General features: G+C 40.0%; 1 protein-coding gene across 1 annotated transcript; it reads right to left on the bottom strand.

The window, feature by feature from the left end:
- Positions 1-3,017: 3,017 nt before the first annotated feature.
- LOC133641165 (tumor necrosis factor alpha-induced protein 2-like) lies at positions 3,018-25,035 on the bottom strand. The gene is made up of 12 exons (XM_062035092.1): positions 25,020-25,035; positions 20,525-20,746; positions 17,464-18,103; positions 14,678-14,789; positions 11,545-11,667; positions 11,388-11,482; positions 11,210-11,302; positions 9,069-9,195; positions 8,627-8,746; positions 7,326-7,481; positions 7,127-7,248; positions 3,018-3,301 (listed from the first exon to the last, which is right to left on the bottom strand). The coding sequence occupies exons 1-12, from the start codon at positions 25,027-25,029 to the stop codon at positions 3,169-3,171; spliced, it is 1,953 nt and encodes a 650-aa protein (XP_061891076.1). The 5' UTR covers positions 25,030-25,035; the 3' UTR covers positions 3,018-3,168.
- Positions 25,036-26,475: the final 1,440 nt, after the last annotated feature.

The following is a 26,475-nucleotide window of genomic DNA, read 5'->3' as shown; positions in this document are numbered from 1 at the left end:
TTCCGGACTATAACTGACTAACAAGCAGCAACATTTGCCTCCATTTTGTGGACAATGTGAGTAAATAAAGTAAATTACCATGAATTGTGGTTTGAACTGGCACAGCATAAACTTATATGACCCAACCCAAACAACCGTCCCTAGTCATGCCGTGAATAAAAAAACAAAACAATAAAAAGCAACCAACAAAAAATGTCAACTCAGCCTGCTTACTGAACTTTGTGGATATTATAAAATATGTCCAAGAACAATAGAAAAACTTAAAATGACACTTATTTAAATCCATTACAATGCATGATGGGAAACTTGCAAAACTCTCTGCACACTTACGCATTGTTTGGCACATTTTAGCTGCTTGATATTTCTGGTTGATTACAAAACTTTAAGGTTGTCACTGAAGTAAACAAAGTAGGAGTCAAACTTTTACATATTAATATTAATTATATATATATATATATATTTTAATTTTCCTGAGGGAGCTCTCCTGAAGGAATCAATGAAGTACTATCGATCTACTGTATATCCAGCCATCTTTTCCGCTTACCCGAAGTCGGGTCGCGGAGGCAGCAGCCTATGCAGAGAAGCCCAGACTTCCCTCTCCCCAGCTACTTCGTCCAGCTCTTCCCAGGGATTCCAGAGGCCAGCTAGGAGACGTTACCTGGGTCTTCTCCTACCAGTCGACGTGCCCTAAACACCTACCCCGGGAGGCATTCTGACCAGATTACTTATATATTCATTATATCAATTTAATATATATATACATATATATATATATGTATATATATATATATATATATATATATATATATATATATAAAAATAATAAATGATAAATGGGTTATACTTGTATAGCGCTTTTCTACCTTCAACGTACTCAAAGCGCTTTGACAGTATTTCCACATTCACACACACATGCAAGGCGCTAACCAGCACCCATCAGGAGCAAGGGTGAAGTGTCTTGCCCAAGGACACAACGGACGTGACTAGGATGGTAGAAGGTGGGAATTGAACCCCAGTAACCAGCAACCCTCCGATTGCTGGCACGGCCACTCTACCAACTTCGCCACACCGTCCCCATATACATATATATATATATATATATATATATATATATATATACACATACATATATATGTATATATATATACACACACACACATATATATATGTATATATATATACACACACACACACACACACACACACACACATACATATATATATATATATATATATATATATATATATATATATATATATATATATATATATATATATATATATATATATATATATATATATATATATATATATATGTGTAAATATACACACACACACACATATATATATATATATATATACACACACACATATATACACATACATATGTGAGTGTGAATGTTGTCTGTCTATCTGTGTTGGCACTGTGATGAGGTGGCGACTTGTCCAGGGTGTACCCCGCCTTCCGCCCGATTGTAGCTGAGATAGGCTCCAGCGCTCCCCGCGACCCCGAAGGGAATAAGCGGTAGAAAATGGATGGATATATATATATATGTATGTGTGTGTATATATATATATATATATATATATATATATATATATATATATATATATATATATATATATATATATATATATATATATATATATATATATATATATATATGTGTAACAACCACAGACACTTCAATAAAATCCCCTGAAGAGCAGGGAAACCTTCAAAACAGGCTTGACCTAACATATATATATATATATATATATATATATATATATATATATATATATATATATATATATATATATATATATATATATATATATATATATATATATATATATATATATATAGGGTACATTACATGGGGGTGTGGCCATTGTTACACTGTAGTGCCTTGCTTCTGTGCCGCCATGATGAGACCAGGAAAAAAAAGAGCAGGAAAACCTCTCTGCGCTGCTGACACGTCTCCGCTCGGGACGGTTTCCTGCTGGCCCCACTATGGACTGGACTTTCGCTGATGTGTTGGATCCACTGTGGACTGGACTTTCACAATATTATATCAGACCCACTCGACATCCATTGCTTTCGGTCTCCCCTAGAGGGGGGGGGGGTTTACCCACATATGCGGTCCTCTCCAAGGTTTGTCATAGTCATTCACATCGGCGTCCCACTGGGGACGTATGTGGGCTCTGTACCGAGGATGTCGTTGTGGCTTGTGCAGCCCTTTGAGACACTTGTGATTTAGGGCTATATAAATAAACATCGATTGATTGATTGAAAACTGCGGAACAGGCTTGTAGGGATGAAATCCCTGACCTAAGGTATATTCCGCTCTACCCTGGTATTGAGCACTGTATAACGAATAAACCACAGTAACCTTGACTATTATATATATATATATATATATATATATATATATATATATATATATATATATATATATATATATATATATATAGTTAGTTGGTTACTTTACATGCAGTTGTTTACTTTACATGCAGTAGGCTTTTGGCCCCCGGCCAAAAGATTAGACTTTTTTTTAAACAAACGAGTACGCAGTCACGCTTTGCCGTAATTTAGGAATTTCCAGGCTCCATCCTCCCATTGGCGCCCAACCCGGGCTTCCCCTCCCCCGCTGCTTTAATGAGTTGTTCATTCTCTTCTTATCTGAACGGAACTTGCACCTCCGACCTCCGTGGTCTTGAATAAGTCCCTCCTTCCTGCCGGCGAGCACCGAGTCAGAAGCACTTTGGAAGGAAACGCCGCAGTCACTCGCGGCAACCTTGGGGGAAATTGACAACAGGAATAATAAACTGGGAAACGCTTCGGGCAGACATGTTTGCCTCCTATTCCCGCTCAATGATTTCCGGGAATTGTTGGCGGCACGTTTGACTGCCGGTGATGCTGGTGAGTCAGCCTCCAGGATTCAAAGCCACGAATTACACCCGAGGCGGGCCGGTTTCATGTTGACACTAGTCTAATGAGGGGGAAATTCCCCTGCTCAACAACTTTTATCGTCACTTGTGTTTATTGACGTAACATCTGCAACATAAATAGAAACGGAATTGTACAAAATAAAAGACACACTCACACAATCATGCAGCTGACCGTAACAACCAGATGTTAGCACCATATGACCCACTATCTGGCACGCTCGCCCACTATTTGACCTAAAGTCGGGAGAAAAAAGGCCGAGATTCGGCGGTACCGTTGTGGATCTCCGACATAATCGCTAGGACGCTGTTTCTGTCCTCCTTGGTGAGGTTGTTCTTGAGCTTTAGCAGAGACAGCACATGTTTTTCACTGCGGAGAGAAGGACAAAACACTGAGGAAGGGCTGGTCAACACGAGCAGTTTGTCTTTAGCGCCATGAGCTGTAATCCTCGCAGAATCTCCTCCCGCCATTCCGTGGTTTTCGGAGCTGTGCCACAGCTGTTGGCGTGATTGTGGATAGAAGACGGAGGTTTCGCTCAAAGGCAACGTCCTTACGTACGGCAGCGGCCGTGAAGAAGGGGTTTCTGGGAGAGAACTGTGCACGAGGAATTGACGGACAAATTGTGGATTCAAGGGCCCCCTCGACATTGTTCGGGCCATGTGGGCCGCCTCGCTACCCCCGGCCGACCAATTGGAAGCGAGACCAAGAGACCGCCCTGTAAATGCGGGAAAAGTGTTTCCATCGTCCTTCTGCGACACACTTCAGTAGCTGCGTTTCCATTACTCCTAGAAACGTGCAAACCCTAAATACAGCATCAAGAACCTGGTCATGGTAATGATGTTCAAGTGTTTCCACAAAAAGTCCCATCTTAAAACTCATTTGTATATTCGAGCCTTTAAATAGACCCCCTTTTTAGACCAGTTGATCTGCCGTTTCTTTTCTTTTCTGCTCTGCCCCCCTCTCCCTTGTGGAAGGGGGGGCACGGGTCCGGTGGCCATGGATAAAGTGCTGGCTGTCCAGAGTCGGGACCCCAGGTGGACCGCTCGCCTGTGCATCGGTTGGGGACATCTCTGCGCTGCTGACCCGTCTCCGCTCGGGACGGTTTCCTGCTGGCCCCACTATGGACTGGACTCTCACTATTATGTTAGATCCACTATGGACTGGACTCTCACTATTATGTTAGATCCACTATGGACTGGACTTTCACAATATTATGTTAGATCCACTATGGACTGGACTCTCACTATTATGTTAGATCCACTATGGACTGGACTCTCACTATAATGTTAGATCCACTATGGACTGGACTCTCACACTATTATGTTAGATCCACTATGGACTGGACTCACACTATTATGTTAGATCCACTATGGACTGGACTCTCACTATTATGCTAGATCCTTAATGGACTGGACTCACACTATAATGTTAGATCCACTATGGACTGGACTCTCACACTATTATGTTAGCTCCACTATGGACTGGACTCTCACTGTTATGTTAGATCCACTATGGACCGGACTCTCACTATTATGTTAGATCCACTATGGACTGGACTTTCACAATATTATGTTAGATCCACTATGGACTGGACTCTCACTATTATGTTAGATCCACTATGGACTGGACTCTCACTATTATGCTAGATCCTTAATGGACTGGACTCACACTATTATGTTAGATCCACTATGGACTGGACTCTCACTATTATGCTAGATCCTTAATGGACTGGACTCACACTATTATGTTAGATCCACTATGGACTGGACTCTCACTATTATGTTAGATCCACTATGGACTGGACTCTCACTATTATGTTAGATCCACTATGGACTGGACTCTCACTATTATGTTAGATCCACTATGGACTGGACTCTCACTATTATGTTAGATCCACAATGGACTGGACTCTCACTATTATGTTAGATCCACTACGGACTGGACTCTCACTATTATGTTAGATAGACCCACATGCCCGAAAAATGTCGAGGGGGCCCTTGAAACCACAAATTGTTTGTGAATCCCTCATTCACCAAAAAAGAACCCTTGTCCGTGGCCGCTGCCGTAGGTAAGGACGTTGCTTTCGAGCGATCACCCGCTGCCTCAGTCTTTTATCCACAATCACGGCAAGAGCTGTGGCTGCCATTGCAATCACAGCTCCAAAACCACGGAAACGCAGAGCCTCCGTCTTCCTCAAAACGGAGTCTCGCAGGACGAGATTTCCAGAGAATCACGGCTCTTGACGCAAAACGCCCTTTAATGGAAACACCTACAGGTGGCAAATGTACTTCACTCAGAGAGGTGGAACTTAACATCCGTGTTTGGATTACAGTTGAGTGCATTATTGACATCAAATGTAGATTGTTACACTCGAGTCATATTTTATCGGAGACTTTCCCGTCGTCAAGACACCTTCTCAGTCCAATCACAATAAAGGTGTCACGTCCGGTCTGACTACATAACAAAACAGAAAATTACATTACGACTATACTTATTTAAAGATGTTTTGTTATGTAATCTGTGATATTTCTACCTATATCAATGATTTCTGTCAGAGTGAAATAAAGTCTATAGTCTGACTGATAGTATCAGAATGTACAGAATATTTAGCAGGCTGAATATTACATGTTATTAATCAATAGAGAAGGTTAAAATATTGTCATGCAGAGATATGAAGACCATTAACGTGTTCAACAAAAACAGGGCGGCATGGCGTAGTGGGTAGAGCAGCCGTGCCAGAAACCTGAAAGGGTTGCAGGTTCGCTCCTTGGGCAGGACGCTTCACCCTTGCCCCCAGTGCCGCTCACACTGGTGTTGATTGATTGAAACTTGTATTAGTAGATTGCACAGTACAGTACATATTCCGTACAATTGACCACTAAATGGTAACACCCCATTAAGTTTTTCAACTTGTTCAAGTCGGGGTCCACGTTAATCAAATCATGGTATTCATGGTGAATGAATGATGATCCAACTGGCAGCCACGCTTCCGTCAGTCTACCCCAGGGCAGCTGTGGCTATGAGAGTAGCTTACCACCACCAGGTGTGAATGAATGATGGGTTCTCACTAGAGATGTCCGATAATGGCTTTTTTGCCGGTATCCGATATTCCGATATTGTCCAGCTCTTAATTACCGATTCCGATATCAACCGATACCGATATATACAGTCGTGGAATTAACACATTATTATGCCTAATTTTGTTGTGATGCCCCGCTGGATGCATTAAACAATGTAACAAGGTTTTCCAAAATAAATCAACTCAAGTTATGGAAAAAAATGCCAACATGGCACTGCCATATTTATTATTGAAGTGGTAGCGGGGGGTGTATATTGTAACGTCCCGGAAGAGTTAGTGCTGTAAGGGGTTCTGGGTATTTGTTCTGTTGTGATTATGTTGTGTTACGGTGCGGATGTTCTCCCGAAATGTGTTTGTCATTCTTGTTTGGTGTGGGTTCACAGTGTGGCGCATATTTGTAACAGTGTTAAAGTTGTTTATACGGTCACCCTCAGTGTGACCTGTATGGCTGTTGACCAAGAATGCCTTGCATTCACTTGTGTGTTTGTGAAAGCCGTAAATATTAAGTGACTGGGCCGGCACGCAAAGGCAGTGCCTTTAAGGTTTATTGGCGTTCTGTACTTCTCCCTACGTCCGTGTACCGCTCCGTACAGCGGTGTTTTAAAAAGTCATAAATTTTACTTTTTGAAACAGATACCGATAATTTCCGATAGTACATTTTAAAGCATTTATCGGCATCTCTAGTTCTCACTTCTCTGTGAAGCGCTTTGAGTGTCTAGAAGAGCGCTATATAAATCTAATCCATTATTATTATTATTATTATTAACATGTAATCTACAGAATATCGGATGCTTTTATTCAGGTAGAAATATCACAGATTACATAACCAAACATCTCTGACGATCAAGCTATGATGGTAACAATCCACATTTTGTTACCAATGCCTGAAACTGCTATCTAAACAGGGTGTAGCTCCTTCTCTGAATGCAAGTGCTCCTACAGCAGGACTCTATCTCATTTGTTTATCGTCATTAAGAGTTTTCATGTGTTGGGTTGTTTATAATGTATAAAAAATATTGCATTTAAGCAAACCAACTGTCCAGTCGTGGTAATAAAAAGGACCACATAAATAGTGGGAGAGAAACCCAAGAAGTGTTAGGTCATGGAAAGGTCACCTGAGGTCAGCACAGGTGGTTCCCAGGAGGGCCACTTGCATCTGGATGGCAGGGATATCCTGACATTTCAGCACTCCCGCCATCATGCTGAGGACCTCCTTAAGCCACGCCTCCTCGGAGCCCTGAGGTCACAGAGTGGTCATGTCAGACTCGTCTCGTACGAGCACCTGCTCTCACAGCTTTGTCCACAACGTCTTACATGTTTGAAGAACACGTCGTGTAGACTCTCGGCGTTCTCCTCCAAGGTGAGGCAGGCCTGATACTGCCGCTCCTTGTCCTTCAGTTTCAGCTCTCCGCTCAGGAGCCGCCGCACGTACTTCAGCGCCACCTCCTGGTGAAGCTGACCGATCAGCTCCTGAAATGCAGCGCGACAGCCAATCAGTCGCCACGCTCTGAATAGTTTAAAAAGATACATTCCCTAAAAACCATGATTTTTGATGCTTTAGTTAAGTTAAAGTACCAATGATTGTCACACACACACTAGGTGTGGCGAAATTATTCTCTGAATTTGACCCATCACCCTTGATCACCCCCTGGGAGGTGAGGGGAGCAGTGAGCATCAGCGGTGGCCGCGCCCGGGAATCATTTTTGATGATTTAACCCCCAATTCCAACCCTTGATGCTGAGTGCCAAGCAGGGAGGTAATGAGTCCCATTTTCATAGTCTTTGGTATGACACGGCCGGGGTTTGAACTCACAAACTACCGATCCGCTAGCATGCTAATATACTAGCTTTGTACTCATTTATACATTTTATACTAGCTTTTTAGCTAATTTTGTATGTTTACACGTACAAATGGCGCATTTTGGTATTTCCTCTTATCCGATCATGCTAACATTTTATGCTAGCTTTTTAGCTAATTGTGTATGTTTCCTAGGCTGACCATATTCTGAAATCCCAAAAAGAGGACACATATATGCGTGCCAAGGTGGGCAGCACGCCAAGGCCAGGACTAGGTGAAAATTTGCCAATGATACTCAAACTTGCTTTATAAATAATATACCGTATTTTTCTGAGTATAAGTCGCTTCGGAATATAAGTCGCACCGGCCGAAAATGCATAATAAAGAAGGAAAAATACATATATAAGTCGCACTGGAGTATAAGTCGCATTTTGGGGGGAAATTTATTTGATAAAAGCCAACACCAAGAATAGACATTTGAAAGGCAATTTAAAATAAATGAAGAATAGTGAACAACAGGCTGACTAAGTGTACTCCTTTAATTACTCCAAAATTCAGCCGCACATGCCCTGATAAAGACCAGAAGGTGGGCCCATATTACACCAGTTTTTAAAATCACTGCATTGTCTCCCTGTGTGTTTCAGGATTGATTCTAAGGTTCTTCTTAAGGTTCATAAACGTTTTTATGGTTTTGGGCCTTCTTATCTTTTCGATTTGCCTTTACCCTGCGAGGATCCCCGCATAGCCCGATTATGGTGATGAAGATAAAAGACGGATGTCGATATTGATATTAGATCTAAACATAACACCAGATGTACCTTGTGACATGAGTCTGATGTACCCTGAAGAAGTGTCATCTCCCCGTCCAGGCAGTTACGCAGGCCGTCAAAGGGCGACTTCTTCAACCAGTCCTTGGTTCCAAGTTTACGGTAGTGAGGCTGCGTTGCCATGGTGACAGGGGACAGTCACAAGGTTGGATTTCTATGTTCATTCATGAAGCCGCACCCCGCAACATTGAAGCGTACAATGTTGTACGGTAAAGTGGTACCTCGGTACAACTGATTCACAATGGGGCCGAAGAAAGTTGCAAGTGCCAGCCCTCTGACAAAGAAGGTGAGAAACGCGACAGAGTAGAAAATAGAGCCCCGTAGCAAAGCATGCAGGTTAATTTCGGTGGCCATTTCGGAACAGATTAGCAAGAAAAAAAGCCAAGTACCACTGTACCGTACATACGTAGTACGCCGTGTTTGTGTGTACTACCTCTAGGTTCTTGTGAACGGTGCTCAGTAAGTACTCGTGTGAGCATTGCTTGATGTCACTTAAAACACTCTGACAACTTTCCCCAACTTCTCCCGGGAACAAACAGCTCTTCTTCACCAGGAAGTCCCTGAGTGCATCATAGATGGATGGATGGATGGATGAATGAATGGATGAGAGGAAAGCAAAGATAAAGGTTAACATGTGGAAATATTGTAGCAAGATTATTTGCAAACACGTATCTCAATCTGTGCATCTGTAATCCAGTTCACATGTCTGCCTGCTAATGTGTGTGTCTGTATCTCAATGTGTGTGTGTGTGTGTGTGTGTGTGTAAACAGATCTGTGTGTGTGCGTTTTAAGTTGTCCATATTATGATTTGTCTGTCTAGTGGTGAGTATGAGGAAGGGCAAGGGGGAGTGGCAGTCAAATCCTTTTACACGTTTAAATGGCTGTACAGGCAGAAGTGTCACAAAAGTCAGGTGTAAAAAGACAGCTAATAGAGGGTTGCTGCTTCACACACACTTAGATGTGCACACACATTTTTTTTTTTTTACCTACACGCCGACGGACAGATTTATTTTTTTTACACAGAAACAAATCATACTACGGACAGACATACTTTTTTATACACTAACAAATCCTAATACGGACAGACATACTTTTTTATACACTAACAAATCCTAATACGGACAGACAGATACTTTTTTTTTACATACAGACAAATCATAATACGGACAAAAATATGTTTCTTTACACACAGACAAATCCTAATACGGACAGACAATTTTTTTTTTACACAGACAAATCATAATACGGACAAAAATATATGTTTTTTACACATAGACAAATTGTAATACGGACAGACAAATTTTTGTTTTACACACAGACGAATAATAATACCGACAAAAACATAAGACACACAGACAAATCATAAGATGGACATATTTTTTTACACACAGACAAATCATACTACGGACAGACATTTTTTTTTACACACCGACAAATATTAAGGACGAACAGCTTTTTTTTTTTTTTTTACAAAAAGACAAATCATAATACGGAAAAACAGATATTTTTTTACACACGGACAAATCATAATACGGACTGACCAATTTTTTTTTTTTACACACACACAAATCATAATACGGGCAAACAGTTTTTACACACAGACAATTCATAGTACAGACAACACATTTTTTTTTACACACAGACAAATTATAATACAGACAGACATATATATACTGTATATATATTTTTTACACACGAACAAATCGTAATACGGACAACATTTTTTTTTTTTACACACGGACAAAACATAAGGACAAACAGATATTTTTTACACACTGACAAATCATAATACGGACAGACTTTTTTTTTTACACAGACATAATACGGACAGACATTTTTTTTTTTTTTACACACGGACAAATCCTAATACGGACAGACCTATATTTTTTTTTAAACACAGACAAATCATAATACGGGCAAACAGTTTTTACACACAGACAAATCATAATACGGGCAAACAGTTTTTACACACGGACAAATCATAATACTAACACATTTTTTTACACACGGACAAATCATAATACGGACAACACATTTTTTTACACACAGACAAATCATAATGCGGACAAACATTTTTTTTTACACACGGACAAATCCTAATACGGACAGACCTTTTTTTTTTTTTTTTTTTACACACAGACAAATCATAATACGGACAAACTTTTTTTTTTACACTCGGACAAATCATAGTATAGACAGACATTTTTTTTTTTTTTTACACACAGACAAATCATAGTACGGACAGATATTTATTTTTTTTTACACACAGACAAATCATTATACGGACAGACCTATTTTTTTTTTTTACACAGACAACTGATAAGAACAGACAGATACTTTTACACACGGACAAATCATAATACAGACAAACAACTTAAAACACACACAGATCTGATTACACACACACACACACATTGATATACAGACACACACATTAGTACACAGACTTATGAACTGGACTACACACACACAGATTGATATACAGACACACACATTAGTACACAGACTTATGAACTGGACTACACACACACACAGATGTTGCTACAATCCTACTTCCAAAACAACATTCCTTACCTGAACTGAGCCACGCAGCCCAGGTTGGCTTTGACGAAGGCCACGCTGTTTGTCTTGTTGCGCTTGATGACGACCACCTGGAACGCTCGGAACCTGCACGACAACAAGGAGTCACGGCGGTGAGTGTGATCGTCGCCACAGTGACGACGCGGGCTATTTGGAGGACGGCGCGGCGTACCTGCGCAGCCAATCTTGCAGTGGGCAGGTCAGGCTCTGCGCCTTCTGCAGGTCACCCACCACCTTCTCCGCCACCGTCACCGCACCGTTAACCAGCTGCGGACAAACGACGTCTTGGTTAGCATCGACCGTCTAGTCCTGCTGTGGACTACAACTACCTGGATGACGTCGTAGGCCACATGACTGACGTGGCAGCCGTCTTCCCTGGGGGGCTCCTCCCCCTTCACCCACGCCTCCTGGGCCCCGTCCAGGATGCGTCCGATGTACGTGGTCAGCTCCCTCTGAACGCCAACGACAACCGTCACGACAAAGTCACTAGAATCTCATTGACAAGAACATGCCAACGTTTGCATGCTTGCTTTGTTGGTGTAGAACAGCGTTTTTCAACCTTTTTTGAGCCAAGGCCCATTTTTTTTCATAAAGAAAATACGGAGGCACATCACCAGCAGAAAAGGTTAAAAAATGAAACTCCACCAGGTTGTCATGCCTTATTTTGAGTTTGTTGTTTCCTGTGTGTAATGCTTTAGTTCCTGTCTTGCGCTGTTATTTTGGTGACCCTTCCTGTTTTGTTGGTGTTCTCCCGTAGCAGCTTCACGCCTTCCTTTGAGTGCTATTGCCCACACCTGCTTTGTTTTCGCAATCAAGACTATTTAAATTGTGCGTACGCTATCCTTCATTGTCATGTACGGATGTACTTTGTGGACGCCGTCTCCGCTCCACATGCTGTAAGTTTTTGCTGTCGTCCAGCATTCTGTTTTTGTTTACAAAGTAGCCAGTTTTACTTTTGCTTTGCATAGCTATCCCTATGCTTCAGTGCCTTTTCCTAGCGGGACTTGCCTTTTCTTCATTTTTGGTTTAAGCGTTACATACATTTTACATACCAAAAAAGGTTGAAAAACACTGCACTAGACCAGTGTTTTTAGACCACACTAGTGTGCCGTGAGAGATTATCTAATTTCACCTATTTGGTTTAAAAATAGTTTTTGCAAACCAGTAATTATAGTCTGCAAATGATGTGTTGTTGTTGAGTGTCGGTGCTGTCTAGAGCTCGGCAGAGTAACCGTGTAATACTCTTTCATATCAGTAGGTGGCAGCCGGTAGCTAATTGCTTTGTAGATGTCGGGAACAGCGGGAGGCAGGGTGCAGGTAAAAAGGTGTCTAATGCTTAAACCAAAAATAAACAAAAGGTGAATGCCGCTAAGAAAAGGCATTGAAGCTTAGGGAAGGCTATGCAGAAAGAAACTAAAACTGAAATGGCTACAAAGTAAACAAAAACAGAATTCTGGACGACAGCAAAGACTTACTGTGGAGCAAAGACGGCGTCCACAATGTACATCTGAACATGACATTACAATCAACAATGTCCCCACAAAGAAGGATAAAAACAACTGAAATATTCTTGATTGCTAAAACAAAGTAGATGCGAGAAATATCGCTCAAAGGAAGACATGAAACTACATGAAAAATACCAAAGAGAAAAAGCCACCAAAATAGGAGCGCAAGACAAGAACTAAAACACCACACACAGGAAAACAGCAAAAAACTCCAAATAAGTCAGGGCGTGATGTGACAGGTCATGACAGTACACCTACTTTGAGACAAGAGCTATAGTGATGCATGCTTGGTTATGGTTTAAAGCAGACCTGGGCATTCTGCGGCCCGTGGGCCGCATCCGGCCCTTTGTACGTCCCTGTCCGGCCCGCGTGAGGCCAATTATAAATTACAAAATAAATTTTAAAAAGTATCTATTTCGACTGTGCAATACAACGGTGCTGCTTTTGTTTTGAAAAGCGTTATTTGTATTACGTGCGCGCAGCGGCAATCACAAATACAAAATAAATTAAAAAAAAACATCTTTGTCGTGCGTGCAATACAACTGTGCTGCTTTTATTTTGAAAAGTGTTATATGTGCGTAAGTCCTGTGAGGGAAGGCGCACAGCGACAAGTGATGCCCGGTTATCCCCAAGACGCTAAAAAGAGAAAAGTTGATGACGAATGGCGTGTTTTAAAAAAGACATGGACTGCCAAGTAAAGGTAAAGCAGTGTGCTTATTTGTGGTACACACGTTGCTGTCTTTAAAGAATATAGTGTAACGACCTGATGAAGTAGATGTTGTCTTCTTGAGTTGCGTAAATGAGAAGTGAGGAGAAGTGCGTGTGGAAGGAACGAGATATGTTGAGCTGTGTTAGTATAGCTTGCTCAATAAAAGTTTAAAAAGAGCGTCAGACTTCGTGTGCACTTCTTCTGGACGCTACAATTGGTGTCAGAAGTAAAACTTACTGCACTGTTTGTGTGCTACGTCATCGGGAGGTACGTGCCACGTGAGGAGCTCGCCGCAAAGAGAGAGAGAGACAGAGAGAGAGAGAGACAGAGAGAGCGTTTACAGGTGCAGCCACGCTGCTTGTCACGGGGGGAATTCCGCCCTCAATGAAGACTCCCAGGTTTGATGGCAAGGCGAACTGGGAGGCATTTCATCCCACTTGTGACATCAATTGTAGCGTCCAGAAGAAGTGCACACCAAGCCTGACGCTCTTTTTAAACTTTTATTGAGTAACCTATACTAACACAGCTCAACTTATCTCGTTCTTTCCAAAAGGAAAACCAATCCTCACTCCTCATTTCCGCAACAGCAACGCTTCTTCCTTCTTCGCCAATCACCTTACAGGCGTGCTACGTTCACAACAAAGAGGATGCAGGATGAAGTGACAGAAATTGAAATTTTTGTATTGTAATATACATCAGGAAGTGTTGTGTAAGAAAGTGTTAAAAATAAAACCATCAAAAGCCATCTGCTTTTGTATAAAGATAAGTTAGGTTAAATGAAAATATTATTATTATCTATCTTACGGTATATAAAAAATAATTTGAGCAAAATTTAATTGAAATATTGTCGGTGTGGCCCTCCAGCAGTGCTCGGGTTGCTCATGCGGCCCCCGGTAAAAATTAATTGCCCACCCCTGGTTTAAAGTCATATCCAACACTTGTGACAATTACTTTTTATTGTCAACTGAGTTTTGTTTTTTAATGATTTCCGCTGGTGGTGTGCCTCCGCATTTTTTCAACGTAAAAAATGTGCCTTGGCTCAAAAAAGGTTGAAAAACACTGCACTAGACAACGGCACATTATTATAATTATTGATTTGCAAAAAATATTTTTTTGGACCAATTAGGTGAAGTTGCATAATTTCCCCAGTTGAAAAACACTGGTGTAGAAAATGTCAACATTTGCGCTACGAGCTAACCCGTTTCTCGTGGTGTTTATGGTTAAAACCCAGAGAAGGTGCAGAAGTACCTGTTGTCTGCTCAGGTACTGCTCCTCCAGAGGCGACAGCAAGTCTTCAGGTAGAAGTTCTTGAAGAACCTCGGTGTCGATGTCGGCAGCCAGCTGCGGTTCTTCAAGCAGTCTGACACACGGAGAACATTTCATCTTGTTGCTCACTCAGGCAAAATTGCTATTGGTTATTTCACTTGACTCATTTTAATTAGTTTTGTATCTGTGTTTCAACATGATATCATCATATTGCCCTTCTGTGTTTGTGTTTTGATGTCTTGGGACTACAGGTGTAAACAAGCAACTATTATGGCTGTGAATCTTTGGACACCACACCATTCCATTCCATTCTCGGGCGTAACGATACGATCAACAATCGATTCTCGATTCAACATCAATGCTTTAGTTTAATAACACTATGTGACAGTTGTATGATTGTTACATTACTAAAAAGAAAACTTTATTAACCCAGCAGGCACGAGACATCGAAACAACGTGGAGAATTTGTTGAATTAGGTCCTGATTTTGAGCAACTCAAACACAACGTTGAAACAACATGCTTTTTGACGACGTTGAATCAATGTCAGGTTCTGACGTTGATTTGACCATTAAAATTCGGTCATTTCCCAACAACGTTGAAACAACGTGCTTTTTGACGACGCTCAATCAATGTCAGGTTGTGATGTTGATTTGAACAGTGACTTTTGGTCATTTCTCAACCAATATTCTACAACACAAATACAACGTAGAAACAACATGCTTTTTGACAACGTTTAATCAATGTCAGGTTGTGACGTTGATTTGACCATTAAAATTTGGTCATTTCCCAACCAATATTTTACAACAAATACATTGAAACAACATGCTTTTTGACGACATTTAATCAACATCAGGTTCTAACGTTGATTTGACCATTAAAATTTGGTCATTTTCCAACCCAAACATAACGTTGAAACGACATGCTTTTTGACGACGTTTAATCAATGTTGGGTTCTGACGTTGAGATGACCATTGAAAATTGGTCATTTCCCAACAACGTTGAAACAACATGCTTTTTGACGACGTTCAATCAATGTCAGGTTGTGACGTTGATTTGACCATTGAAATTTGGTCATTTTCCAAACAATATTCCACAACACAAATTCAACGTTGAAACACGCTTTTTGACGACATTTATTCAATGTTGGGTTCTGACGTTGAGATGACCATTGAAAATTGGTCATTTCCCAACTAATATTTTACAACAAATACGTTTAAACAACATGCTTTTTGATGACGTTTAATCAATGTCAGGTTCTGACGTTGATTTGACCATTGAAATCTGGTCATTTCCCAACCAATATTTTACAACAAATACGTTTAAACAACATGCTTTTTGATGACGTTTAATCAATGTCAGGTTCTGACGTTGATTTGACCATTGAAATCTGGTCATTTCCCAACCAATATTTTACAACAAATACGTTGAAACAACATGCTTTTTGACGACGTTTAATCAACATCAGGTTCTAACGTTGATTTGACCATTAAAAGTTGGTCATTTTCCAACCCAGACATAACGTTGAAACGACATGCTTTTTGACGTTTATTCAATGTTGGGTTCTGACGTTGATTTGACTATTGAAAATTGGTCATTTCCCAACAACGTTGAAACGACATACTTTTTGACAACGCTCAATCAATGTCGTGTTTTGATGTTGATTTGACTATTGAATTTTGGTAATTTCTCAACCAATATTCTACAACACAAATACAACGTTGAATCAACATGCTTTTTGACAACGTTCAATCAATGTCAGGTTGTGACGTCGATTTGACCATTGAACTTTGGTCATTCCCAACCAATATACAACGTTGAAACAACATGCTTTTTGACAACATTTAATCAATGTTGTGTTCTGATGTTGATTTGACCATTGAATTTTGGTCATTTCCCAACCAATATACAATGTTGAAAAAAATATGCTTTTTGACAATGTTGGTTTCTGACTTTGATTTGTCATGTGGTCAACCAACAACGTTGAACGTCAACGTCGTCTCAATTTACAAATACAACTATTTTTCAACGTTGTTTCAAAGGACGTGTACGCATAATCAACGTTGTGTCAATGCCTCGTGCCTGCTGGGAAAATTCTACCCAAACATTTAATAGAGTCAAATACAAATAAGGCAACAAGAGAAGTATCCAATATTTCTCTTTTCTAAAGTCAATCTGCACAGCAGATGTACAAACCCCAAAACCAGTGAAGTTGGCACGTTGTGTAAATGGTAAATAAAACCAGAATACAATGATTTGCAAATCATTTTCAACTTATATTCAATTAAAGACTACAAAGACAAGATATTTAATGTTCAAACTGGAAAACTTTGTTATTTTTTCCAAATATTAGCTCATTTGGAATTTGATGCCTGCAACATGTTTCAAAAAAGCTGGCACAAGTGGCAAAAAAGACTGAGAAAGTTGAGGAATGCTCATCAAACACTTATTTTGGACATCCCACAGGTGAACAGGCTAATTGGGAACAGGTGGGTGCCATGATTGGGTATAAAAAATGCTCAGTCATTCATTGTATTCGGTTTTCATTTACGATGTACACAACTTCACTGGTTCTGGGTTTTATAGATCATCTACAGCAACAATATGATTTGTCTGAGTGCCTAAACAGAATTGATTATTTAAAAAAAAAAAAGCGATTTCTTTGAATCGATTAAGAATTGTTACCAAAAAGAATCGCGATTTATCTGAAAATCTATTTTTCAGTTGGCCTGGCGACCACATGGTTGTCGGTGTTGTGCTCCAGACTCACTGTGGGTAGTACTCGTTGACCCAGCGCAGCAGGAAGGTGCAGTCCTGGTCGTCTAGACCGAAGTCGGCCACCTTCCTGAGCCTGGCGCTGAAGGTCTGGTGGTAGAGGTTGGCGTACAGCTGGCAGATGTCGTCCCCCTCAGGGTAGCACTTCTTCACCTGCTGCACCACCAGCAGGAGGTCCCTCCTCATCTGCCGGCCCATGGCGTGCACGTCCGCCTGGATGGACGACTGCCCCGCCGGGCTCTCGGCGGGCATCTCCGGCGCCTCCATGCGCTCCTCCACCAGGCCGCGCAGCGTTTTCTCCTGCACTTCTCTCCAGTTGCTGAGCCTCCAAGGGGGCGATGTGCCACCTCTGCTCTCCCACAGCAGGTCCTGCTTGTCCTCCTGCTGCATGAAGACCACGGCCGACTTCAGAGCCTCGGCTTGGTCCGGGCTGAGGGAGTCTCTCAGCGTCTGCCGCACGGCGTCCTCCAGGGCTCTGAGGTCTGCCGCCAGAGCGTCAACGTCCTCCTTCCAGCGTCCCGAGGCAGCCTCGTCTTCAAGCCGGTCCGCAAAGAGACGATTCTCTCTGTTGAGTAGAAGCTGGCCGGCCTCGCTCAGGTGGCGTTCTCCAAGGTGTTGCTCAAAGGTGAGCGCCACTGGGAGATCAGATGGGTTTGACATTTAAATTAACCTTGAAGACAAAATGTCTTTCTATGCTAAGCTACTAAATACAGCGCTTCATTTTTTCCACATTTTGTTATGTTACAACTTTGCACCCAAAATGGAAAAAAAATAATTTTCGTCCTCAAAATTCCACACAAAATACCCCATAATATGTTTAGTTTAGTATATTATTTATTCGGTCAGCAAGATAAACAAACAGTTTTACATCCATGAATTCATAAACTGACAATTTTACAGACCGAAAGGGTTTAGGCTGAAGTTGAGCACTTATTTTGCCTAACCCTATAAACTAGGGATGTCCGATAATGGCTTTTTGCCGATATCCGATATTGTCCAACTCTTAATTACAGATACCGATATCAACCGAAACCGATATATACAGCCGTGGAATTAACACATTATTATGCCTAATTTGGACAACCAGGTATGGTGAAGATAAGGTCCTTTTTTTAAAGATTAATACAATAAAATAAGATAAATAAATTAAAAACATTTTCTTGAATAAAAAAGAAAGCAAAACAATATAAAAAAAGTTACATAGAAACTAGTAATTAATACAAATGAGTAAAATTAACTGTTAAATGTTAGTACTATTAGTGGACCAGCAGCACGCACAATCATGTGTGCTTACGGACTGTATCCCTTGCAGACTGTATTGATATATATTGATATATAATGTAGGAACCAGAATATTAATAACAGAAAGAAACAACCCTTTTGTGGGAGGGAGATTTTTTGGGTTAGTGTATCCTGTGTTTTTTATGTTGATTTAATAAAAAAAACAACAAAAAAAAAAACAACATACCGATAATAAAAAAACCGATACAGATAATTTCCGATATTACATTTTAAAGCATTTGTTGGCCGAAAATATCGGACATCTCTACTATAAACAATCTCAAATACAACACTTAGTAGAAGTAGAACTAGAAATGTAACAACGTAAAAAAAAAAAAAGTTCAACAATTTTTGCAAATGTATTTTAAATAAAAGATAAAAATATATATTTAAAAAGTATTGAGCAAAGGTTCTAAATCAGGGGTCTCAAACTGAATTTACCTGGGGGCCACTGGCTGCAGAATCTGCAAGAAGACATTTCCTAAAACATTTTTTGCATACTCCTCAGCATGTCTAGTTTTATAACGACGTTTCAAATTGTATTCCTTGTGCACCGCAATTTTCTCTGTGCAAATAAGAGACATCGGGGTGCCCCTGTGCTCAACAAAGAAATATTGCATCTCCCACTTTTCCTGGAATTTTCTTTGCTCATCACTAACCTTTCTCTTCACTGCACGCTTTGAAAAAGACATGTTTGGGGTTGTGGAATATATTTGTATTTAGCCGACGTACGGAGAATAATATTATTTCCACAATGTGTGTCGTTCCGCTTTTCCTCCCTACAGCAACACGGCGGTCGGCTCCCGGAGTGTTATCCGGCGTCATATAGAAATATATGTAGTGTTCATCGTGTGAGGCAATGCAAATTAAACAATAAAAAAAAACAAATAACGGTTTGAATTGGTCCAGGTTATCGGGGATGTTATTACTGACGGACAGGTGTCGCGGTGTGACTGCAGCCGGGCACGTAAGAAAACCCTCGTCTCCGTGGCAACGTCCCTGTCGCTTTCACTCATTTGCCGCTTTTCCACTAACGCAGTGGTAGGCAACCCAGAATGTTGAAAGAGCCATTTTGGACCCAAATAACACAACGCTATCAAGCGCCATTCATATAAAACTCGCGGGCCGCACTAACATTAAACTTTCATAATAAGGTGGGGGCCGCAAAATAACATCTCGCGGGCCGGAATTGACACGTTTCTGAGATCCCTGTTCTAAATACTTATGTACATGTGATTTTTCATCTTTTTTTTACTTTAACTAAATTTGCTAAATTAAAATATTTTTATTTTTACATTTTTATTATGGGGTATTTTGTGTCGAATTTTGAGGGAAAAAATGAATGTATTCCCTTTTGGAATAAGACTGTAAATGTGGAAAAAGTTAAATACTGGAAAATAATCCACCACAGCGCCATAGAAAGTTGCCAGTGCACTTTGTTAAAGAAAGCGAGAAACAGTCTTGAGTTCGAGAAAAAACTCGCAGAAAAGTATGAAGGTTGTGCTCATCGCCGTTTTTTTTCAAATTAAAATTGTACATTGCCACCATCCATCTGCTTCCGCTTATCCGAGGTGGGGTCGCGGGGGCAGCAGCCTAAGCAGAGAAGCCCAGACTTTCCCCTCCCCCGCCACTTCCAGTAGCTCTTGCTGCTAATTGCCATGTCACATTGTTTTCTGCACGTAAAACTATCTATAAAATGTCTTTGGTCTCTCACATTATTGCATTTCCTATGGGGAAAAAGGCCTTGGTTTTGAACACAGGGTCTTTAATCCTACCTGTCACAGGCTGGACGTCTTCAGGAGCAGGTGCAGGTGCGGGTGCAGGTGCAGGTGCGGGGGCTGGGCGTCCATCAGGAACGGCGGTGGCATTTTGCACAACTTTGTCATTTTTCAATAATTTGGGGAATTTGGGAAGCTTGAATTTGCGGCCTCCCGCGGGCTTCCCAGTGGCGTCGGGGGAGGAAGTCCACTTGAACAGGCCTCGTTTGTGCGGGGACTCTGCGGCACATTTCACATTTGAAACACTCAAAGAACATGGACGTCTTTTAGATCCTAATGAGGTCCAACACCAGCGATTAAACGAGAACGAGGCCAAAGATACAAAATACAGTGCCCATGTACAAACGTTATTCTTCTTTCTTACACGGAACGTTTAAAGTATAATAAATGTCGTTTTTTTAATCTAGAAGTCTTCTGTCATTTAAAAGTCGGGGTCAAAAAGGTGGAACACTCCTTTCCATAAAAGCTCCATCTAAAAAAAAAAGAGTTACAAACTAATGCTCAGCGACTTCCTGCGTTTCTTTCAAAATAAAACAAAACGCATTTGAAAAATAGTAAAAAGCAGTTGACTTTCTCCTGTCGGTGGTAAACCGTTGAAGCACTAAAGCGAGCACGCTGGCACTGAAGTAGAACAACGCTGACAGAAAAGTCCACTCGGGTGATAAAGAAACATGAAACATACGTACATGTATGTAACAATCATGTACTAAGAAGTAACATACATGTATGTAACTATCATGCATTAAGAAGTAACATACACGTATGTAACAGTCATGTACTAAGAAGCAATACAAATGTATGTAACTACCATGTATTAAGAAGTAACATACATTTAACAATCATGTATTAAGAAGTAACATACACATACGTAACAATCTTGTATTATGAAGTAACATGCATGTAACAGTCATGTATTAAGAAGTAACATACATGTATGTAACTATCATCCATTAAGAAGTAACATACATGTATGTAACAGTCATGTACTAAGAAGTAATACAAATGTATGTAACTATCATGTATTAAGAAGTAACATGCATGTAACAATCATGTATTAAGAAGTAACATACATGTATGTAACAATCTTGTATTAATAAGTACCATACCATACCAACTTTATTTATAAAGCCCTTTAAAAACAACCACAGTTGAAAAACAAAGGGCTGTACACCACAAAGAAATAAAGGCAAAGGACAGACTAAAAAATAAAATTTAAAACAGAAGTAAAATACACATTAAAAAAGCAAATACAAAATTACCCTAAGAACAATTTTGTTAGATAAAAAGCAGTTAAAAAAGTTAAAAGTTAAAAACAGTTTAAAGTCTCATGCTGGGTTAAAAGCCAGTGAATAAAAATGGGTTTTAAGAAGGGTCTTAAAAATAGCCAAAGAAGGGGCCTGTCTCACATGAAGTGGAAGATCATTCCAGAGTTTGGGGCCCGCAACAGAGAAGGCTCTGTCCCCCCTGAGCTTACGCTTGGATTTGGGTACCTCCAGGATCAGCTGATCAGCTGACCTGAGGGACCGGGTGGGGGCATAGAGGTGGAGCAGCTCAGAGAGGTAAGGTGGGGCAAGACCATGTAAGGATTTAAAAACAAGTAAGATAATTTTAAAAAATGGACTCTAAAAGACACAGGCAGCCAGTGGAGGGAGGCTAAAACAGGAGTAATGTGCTCTCTTTTTCTTGTGTTTGTTAAAAGTCGGGCAGCTGCATTTTGGACCAGCTGCAGACGTGAGAGGGAGGACTGACTAATTCCAAAATATAAAGCGTTACAGTAATCCAGCCGAGATGTAATAAAGGCATGGATTACTGTCTCAAACTGTTGCCTAGAAAGAAGGTTTTTAACCTTAGCCAGCTGACGTAAATAAAAAAAGCTGGCTTTCACCACTGTGCCAATCTGACGGTCCAATTTAAAATCACTGTCAATACGAAAACCCAGGTTGGTAAACATGGGCTTAACGTACAAAGCCAAGGGGCCAAAGTCAACAGGGGGAAGCTCACAGGTACCACTAGGTCCAAACACTATTACTTCTGTCTTCTTTTCATTGAAGTTTAAGAAGTTTAGGGCCATCCAGGCCTTGATGTCATCAAGACAAGACAACAAGTAACATGCATGTATGTAACAGTCATGTATTAAGAAGTAACATACCGTACATGTAACTATCATGCATTAAGAAGTAACATACATGTATGTAACAGTCATGTCCTAAGAAGCAATACAAATGTATGTAACTGCCATGTATTAAGAAGTAACATACATTTAACAATCATGTATTAAGAAGTAACATACATGTATGTAACAATCTTGTATTAAGAAGTAACATACATGTATGTAACAATCTTGTATTAAGAAGTAACATACATGTATGTAACAGTCATGTACTAAGAAGTAATACAAATGTATGTAACTATCATGTATTAAGAAGTAACATGCATGTAACAGTCATGTATTAAGAAGTAACATACATGTAACTATCATGCATTAAGAAGTAACATACAAACCCCGTTTCCATATGAGTTGGGAAATTGTGTTAGATGTAAATATAAACGGAATACAATGATTTGCAAATCATTTTCAACCCATATTCAGTTGAATATGCTACAAAGACAACATATTTGATGTTCAAACTGATAAACATTTTTTTGTGTGCAAATAATCATTAACGTTAGAATTTGATGCCAGCAACAAGTGACAAAGAAGTTGGGAAAGGTGGCAATAAATACTGATAAAGTTGAGGAATGCTCATCAAACACTTATTAGGAACATCCCACAGGTGAACAGGCAAATTGGAAACTGGTGGGTGCCATGATTGGGTATAAAAGTAGATTCCATGAAATGCTCAGTCATTCACAAACAAGGATGGGGCAAGGGTCACCACTTTGTCAACAAATGCGTGAGCAAATTGTTGAACAGTTTAAGAAAAACCTTTCTCAACCAGCTATTGCAAGGAATTTAGGGATTTCACCATCTACGCTCCGTAATATCATCAAAGTGTTCAGAGAATCTGGAGAAATCACTGCACGTAAGCAGCTAAGCCCGTGACCTTCCATCCCTCAGGCTGTACTGCATCAACAAGCGACATCAGTGTGTAAAGGATATCACTACATGGGCTCAGGAACACTTCAGAAACCCACTGTCAGTAACTACAGTTGGTCGCTACATCTGTAAGTGCAAGTTAAAACTCTCCTATGCAAGGCGAAAACCGTTTATCAACAACACCCAGAAATGCCGTCGGCTTCGCTGGGCCTGAGCTCATCTAAGATGGACTGATACAAAGTGGAAAAGTGTTCTGTGGTCTGACGAGTCCACATTTCAAATTGTTTTTGGAAACTGTGCACGTCGTGTCCTCCGGACCAAAGAGGAAAAGAACCATCTGCCAGCATGTGTGATGGTATGGGGGTGTATTAGTGCCCAAGACATGGGTAACTTACACATCTGTGAAGGCGCCATTAATGCTGAAAGGTACATACAGCTTTTGGAGCAACATATGTTGCCATCCAAGCAACGTTACCATGGACGCCCCTGCTTATTTCAGCAAGACAATGCCAAGCCACGTGTTACATCAACGTGGCTTCATAGTAAAAGAGTGCGAGTACTAGACTGGCCTGCCTGTAGTCCAGACCTGTCTCCCATTGAAAATGTGTGGTGCATTATGAAGCCTAAAATAGCACAACGGAGACCCCCGGACTGTTGAACAACTTAAGCTGTACATCAAGCAAGAATGGGAAAGAATTCCACCTGAGAAGCTTCAAAAATGTGTCTCCTCAGTTCCCAAACGTTTACTGAGTGTTGTTAAAAGGAAAGGCCAAGTAACACAGTGGTGAACATGCCCTTTCCCAACTACTTTGGCACGTGTTGCAGCCATGAAATTCTAAGTTAATTATTATTTGCAAAAAAAAGAAATAAAGTTTATGAGTTTGAACATCAAATATGTTGTCTTTGTAGTGCATTCAATTGAATATGGGTTGAAAAGGATTTGCAAATCATTGTATTCCGTTTATATTTACATCTAACACAATTTCTCAACTCATGGAAACGGGGTTTGTATTAAGAAGTAACATACATGTATGTAACTTGTATGTATGTAATACACATGTATTAAAAAGCAACATACATGTATTAAAAAGTAACATACAAGTATTAAGTAGTAACATGCACATATTAAATAGTAACAATCAGGTATTAAGAAGTTACACGTGTGGGAAGAAACACAAGTACCTCACAGTAACAAACATGTATTAAACAGTAAAGTACATGTATTAAACAATAAAGTGCATGTATTAAAAAGTTACATACATGTATTAAGAAGTAACGTATATGTATTAAACAGTAACGTACATGTATTTAACAGTAAAGTACATGTATTAAACAGTAACATACATGTATTAAACAGTAACATACATGTATTAAAAAGTATCATACATGTATTAAGAAGTAAAGTACATGTATTAAACAGTAAAGTACAGGAAATAAAACGTGTGTAGAACTAACCTGATCTCATGGTGACTCTTCCTGGAAATAATCAACACACACACGCACACTTTCTTTTTGTCTAGAAATAAGACCAACCCCTCACACGCCCTCACACACATGCACACACACACACACACACGCACACACGCAGGACAAAAAATAGCTCCACCAGCAGGCCAAACTTGGAATGAGGAGTTGGGAGAGATTCACGTTCTGACATTGACTTCATCAATAGAAATTTACTTTTAAATGACTTTTTATATTAATGTGTAATTTTATATATATATATATATATATATATATATATATATATATATATATATATATATATATATATATATATATATATATATATACATACACATGTAGATATAACCGTACATTATGATTACTTGTGTTGCACAGTACAGTTTAACTGAAATTATTATTCCAGCCTAATTCCAAAATGGAACACATTCATTTTCACCCTCAAAATTCTACACACAATACTCCATAATGACAACGTGAAACTTTTTTTGTTTGTTTCCCTAATTATTGCAAATGTATTTAAAAGAAACTAAAACGAAATCCCATCCACCTTTGGCAGCAATTACAGCCTCAAGCCTTTTTGAACACGATGCCACAAGCTTGTGGTACTGTCCCCCGCAGGTGAGTAGGAAGCACTTCACTACATTTACTCCAGTATCACTTTTGATACGCTGCGTTACGGAGGAGTAAGCCTCGGCTCCTAACATGTGTGGAGTTAAAAACTCAGAAGTGTCAGTCAAGTATTAACACATGCCGTATATGGTGGAAAACTACATGGTCAAAACCATTGAGAACTACAATTCCCAGAATGCCAAGGGAAAATGGCCGCCAAATTACTGATTGAAGGCACCTGAAAAGGAATGGAGGTTCGGTCAGATTCATTCACCAAACAAGCTGCATGCAAGGAAGGTAAGCAAGCAGCCACAACCGCAAGATCTACTCTACAACTTTCTCCAAACACACCAATGGTCGGTGAATATGCTTCTTCGTTTGATGACCATCGAAATGCTTACTTTGATATGCTTAACTTGTACCGGCAAGCTTCTTAATTTGCTTACTCAACTATCTTCATTTGTTTGTTTGAACTGCTGGCTTCAAGTTGAACCACTGCATTACTGCATTTCACTTTCAGCTTTGATTACATGCTGTGTTCGACCAGTTAAAAGCAAGTTGTTTTTAAAGTTTAAAGCACACGTAAAAGTTTAAAGCTCAAGTTAAAATTAGAGATGTCCGATAATGGCTTTTTTGCCGATATCCGATATTGTCCATCTCTTAATTACTGATATATACAGTCGTGGAATTAACACATTCTTATGCCTAATTTTGTTATGATGCCCCGCTGGATGCATTAAACAATGTAACAAGGTTTTCCAAAATAAATCAACTCAAGTTATGGAAAAAAAATGCCAACATGGCACTGCCATATTTATTATTGAAGTCACAAAGT

The sequence above is a fragment of the Entelurus aequoreus genome, linkage group LG23 (genome assembly GCF_033978785.1).
Source record: "Entelurus aequoreus isolate RoL-2023_Sb linkage group LG23, RoL_Eaeq_v1.1, whole genome shotgun sequence".
Lineage (NCBI taxonomy): Eukaryota > Metazoa > Chordata > Actinopteri > Syngnathiformes > Syngnathidae > Entelurus > Entelurus aequoreus.
The sequence above is the reverse complement of the archived record's forward strand: the minus strand, read 5'-3'. Positions and strand labels throughout refer to the sequence as shown.

Bases quoted from the DNA above. Each gene is read 5' to 3' on its own strand.
- LOC133641165 (XM_062035092.1), bottom strand. The intron at 11,668-14,677 runs GTACTTCTGCAC...GTTGGCGTTCAG, and splicing joins AGTACCTGAGCAGACAACAG to AGGGAGCTGACCACGTACAT. The intron at 7,482-8,626 runs GTACATCTGGTG...GCTGCATTTCAG, and splicing joins CATCAGACTCATGTCACAAG to GAGCTGATCGGTCAGCTTCA.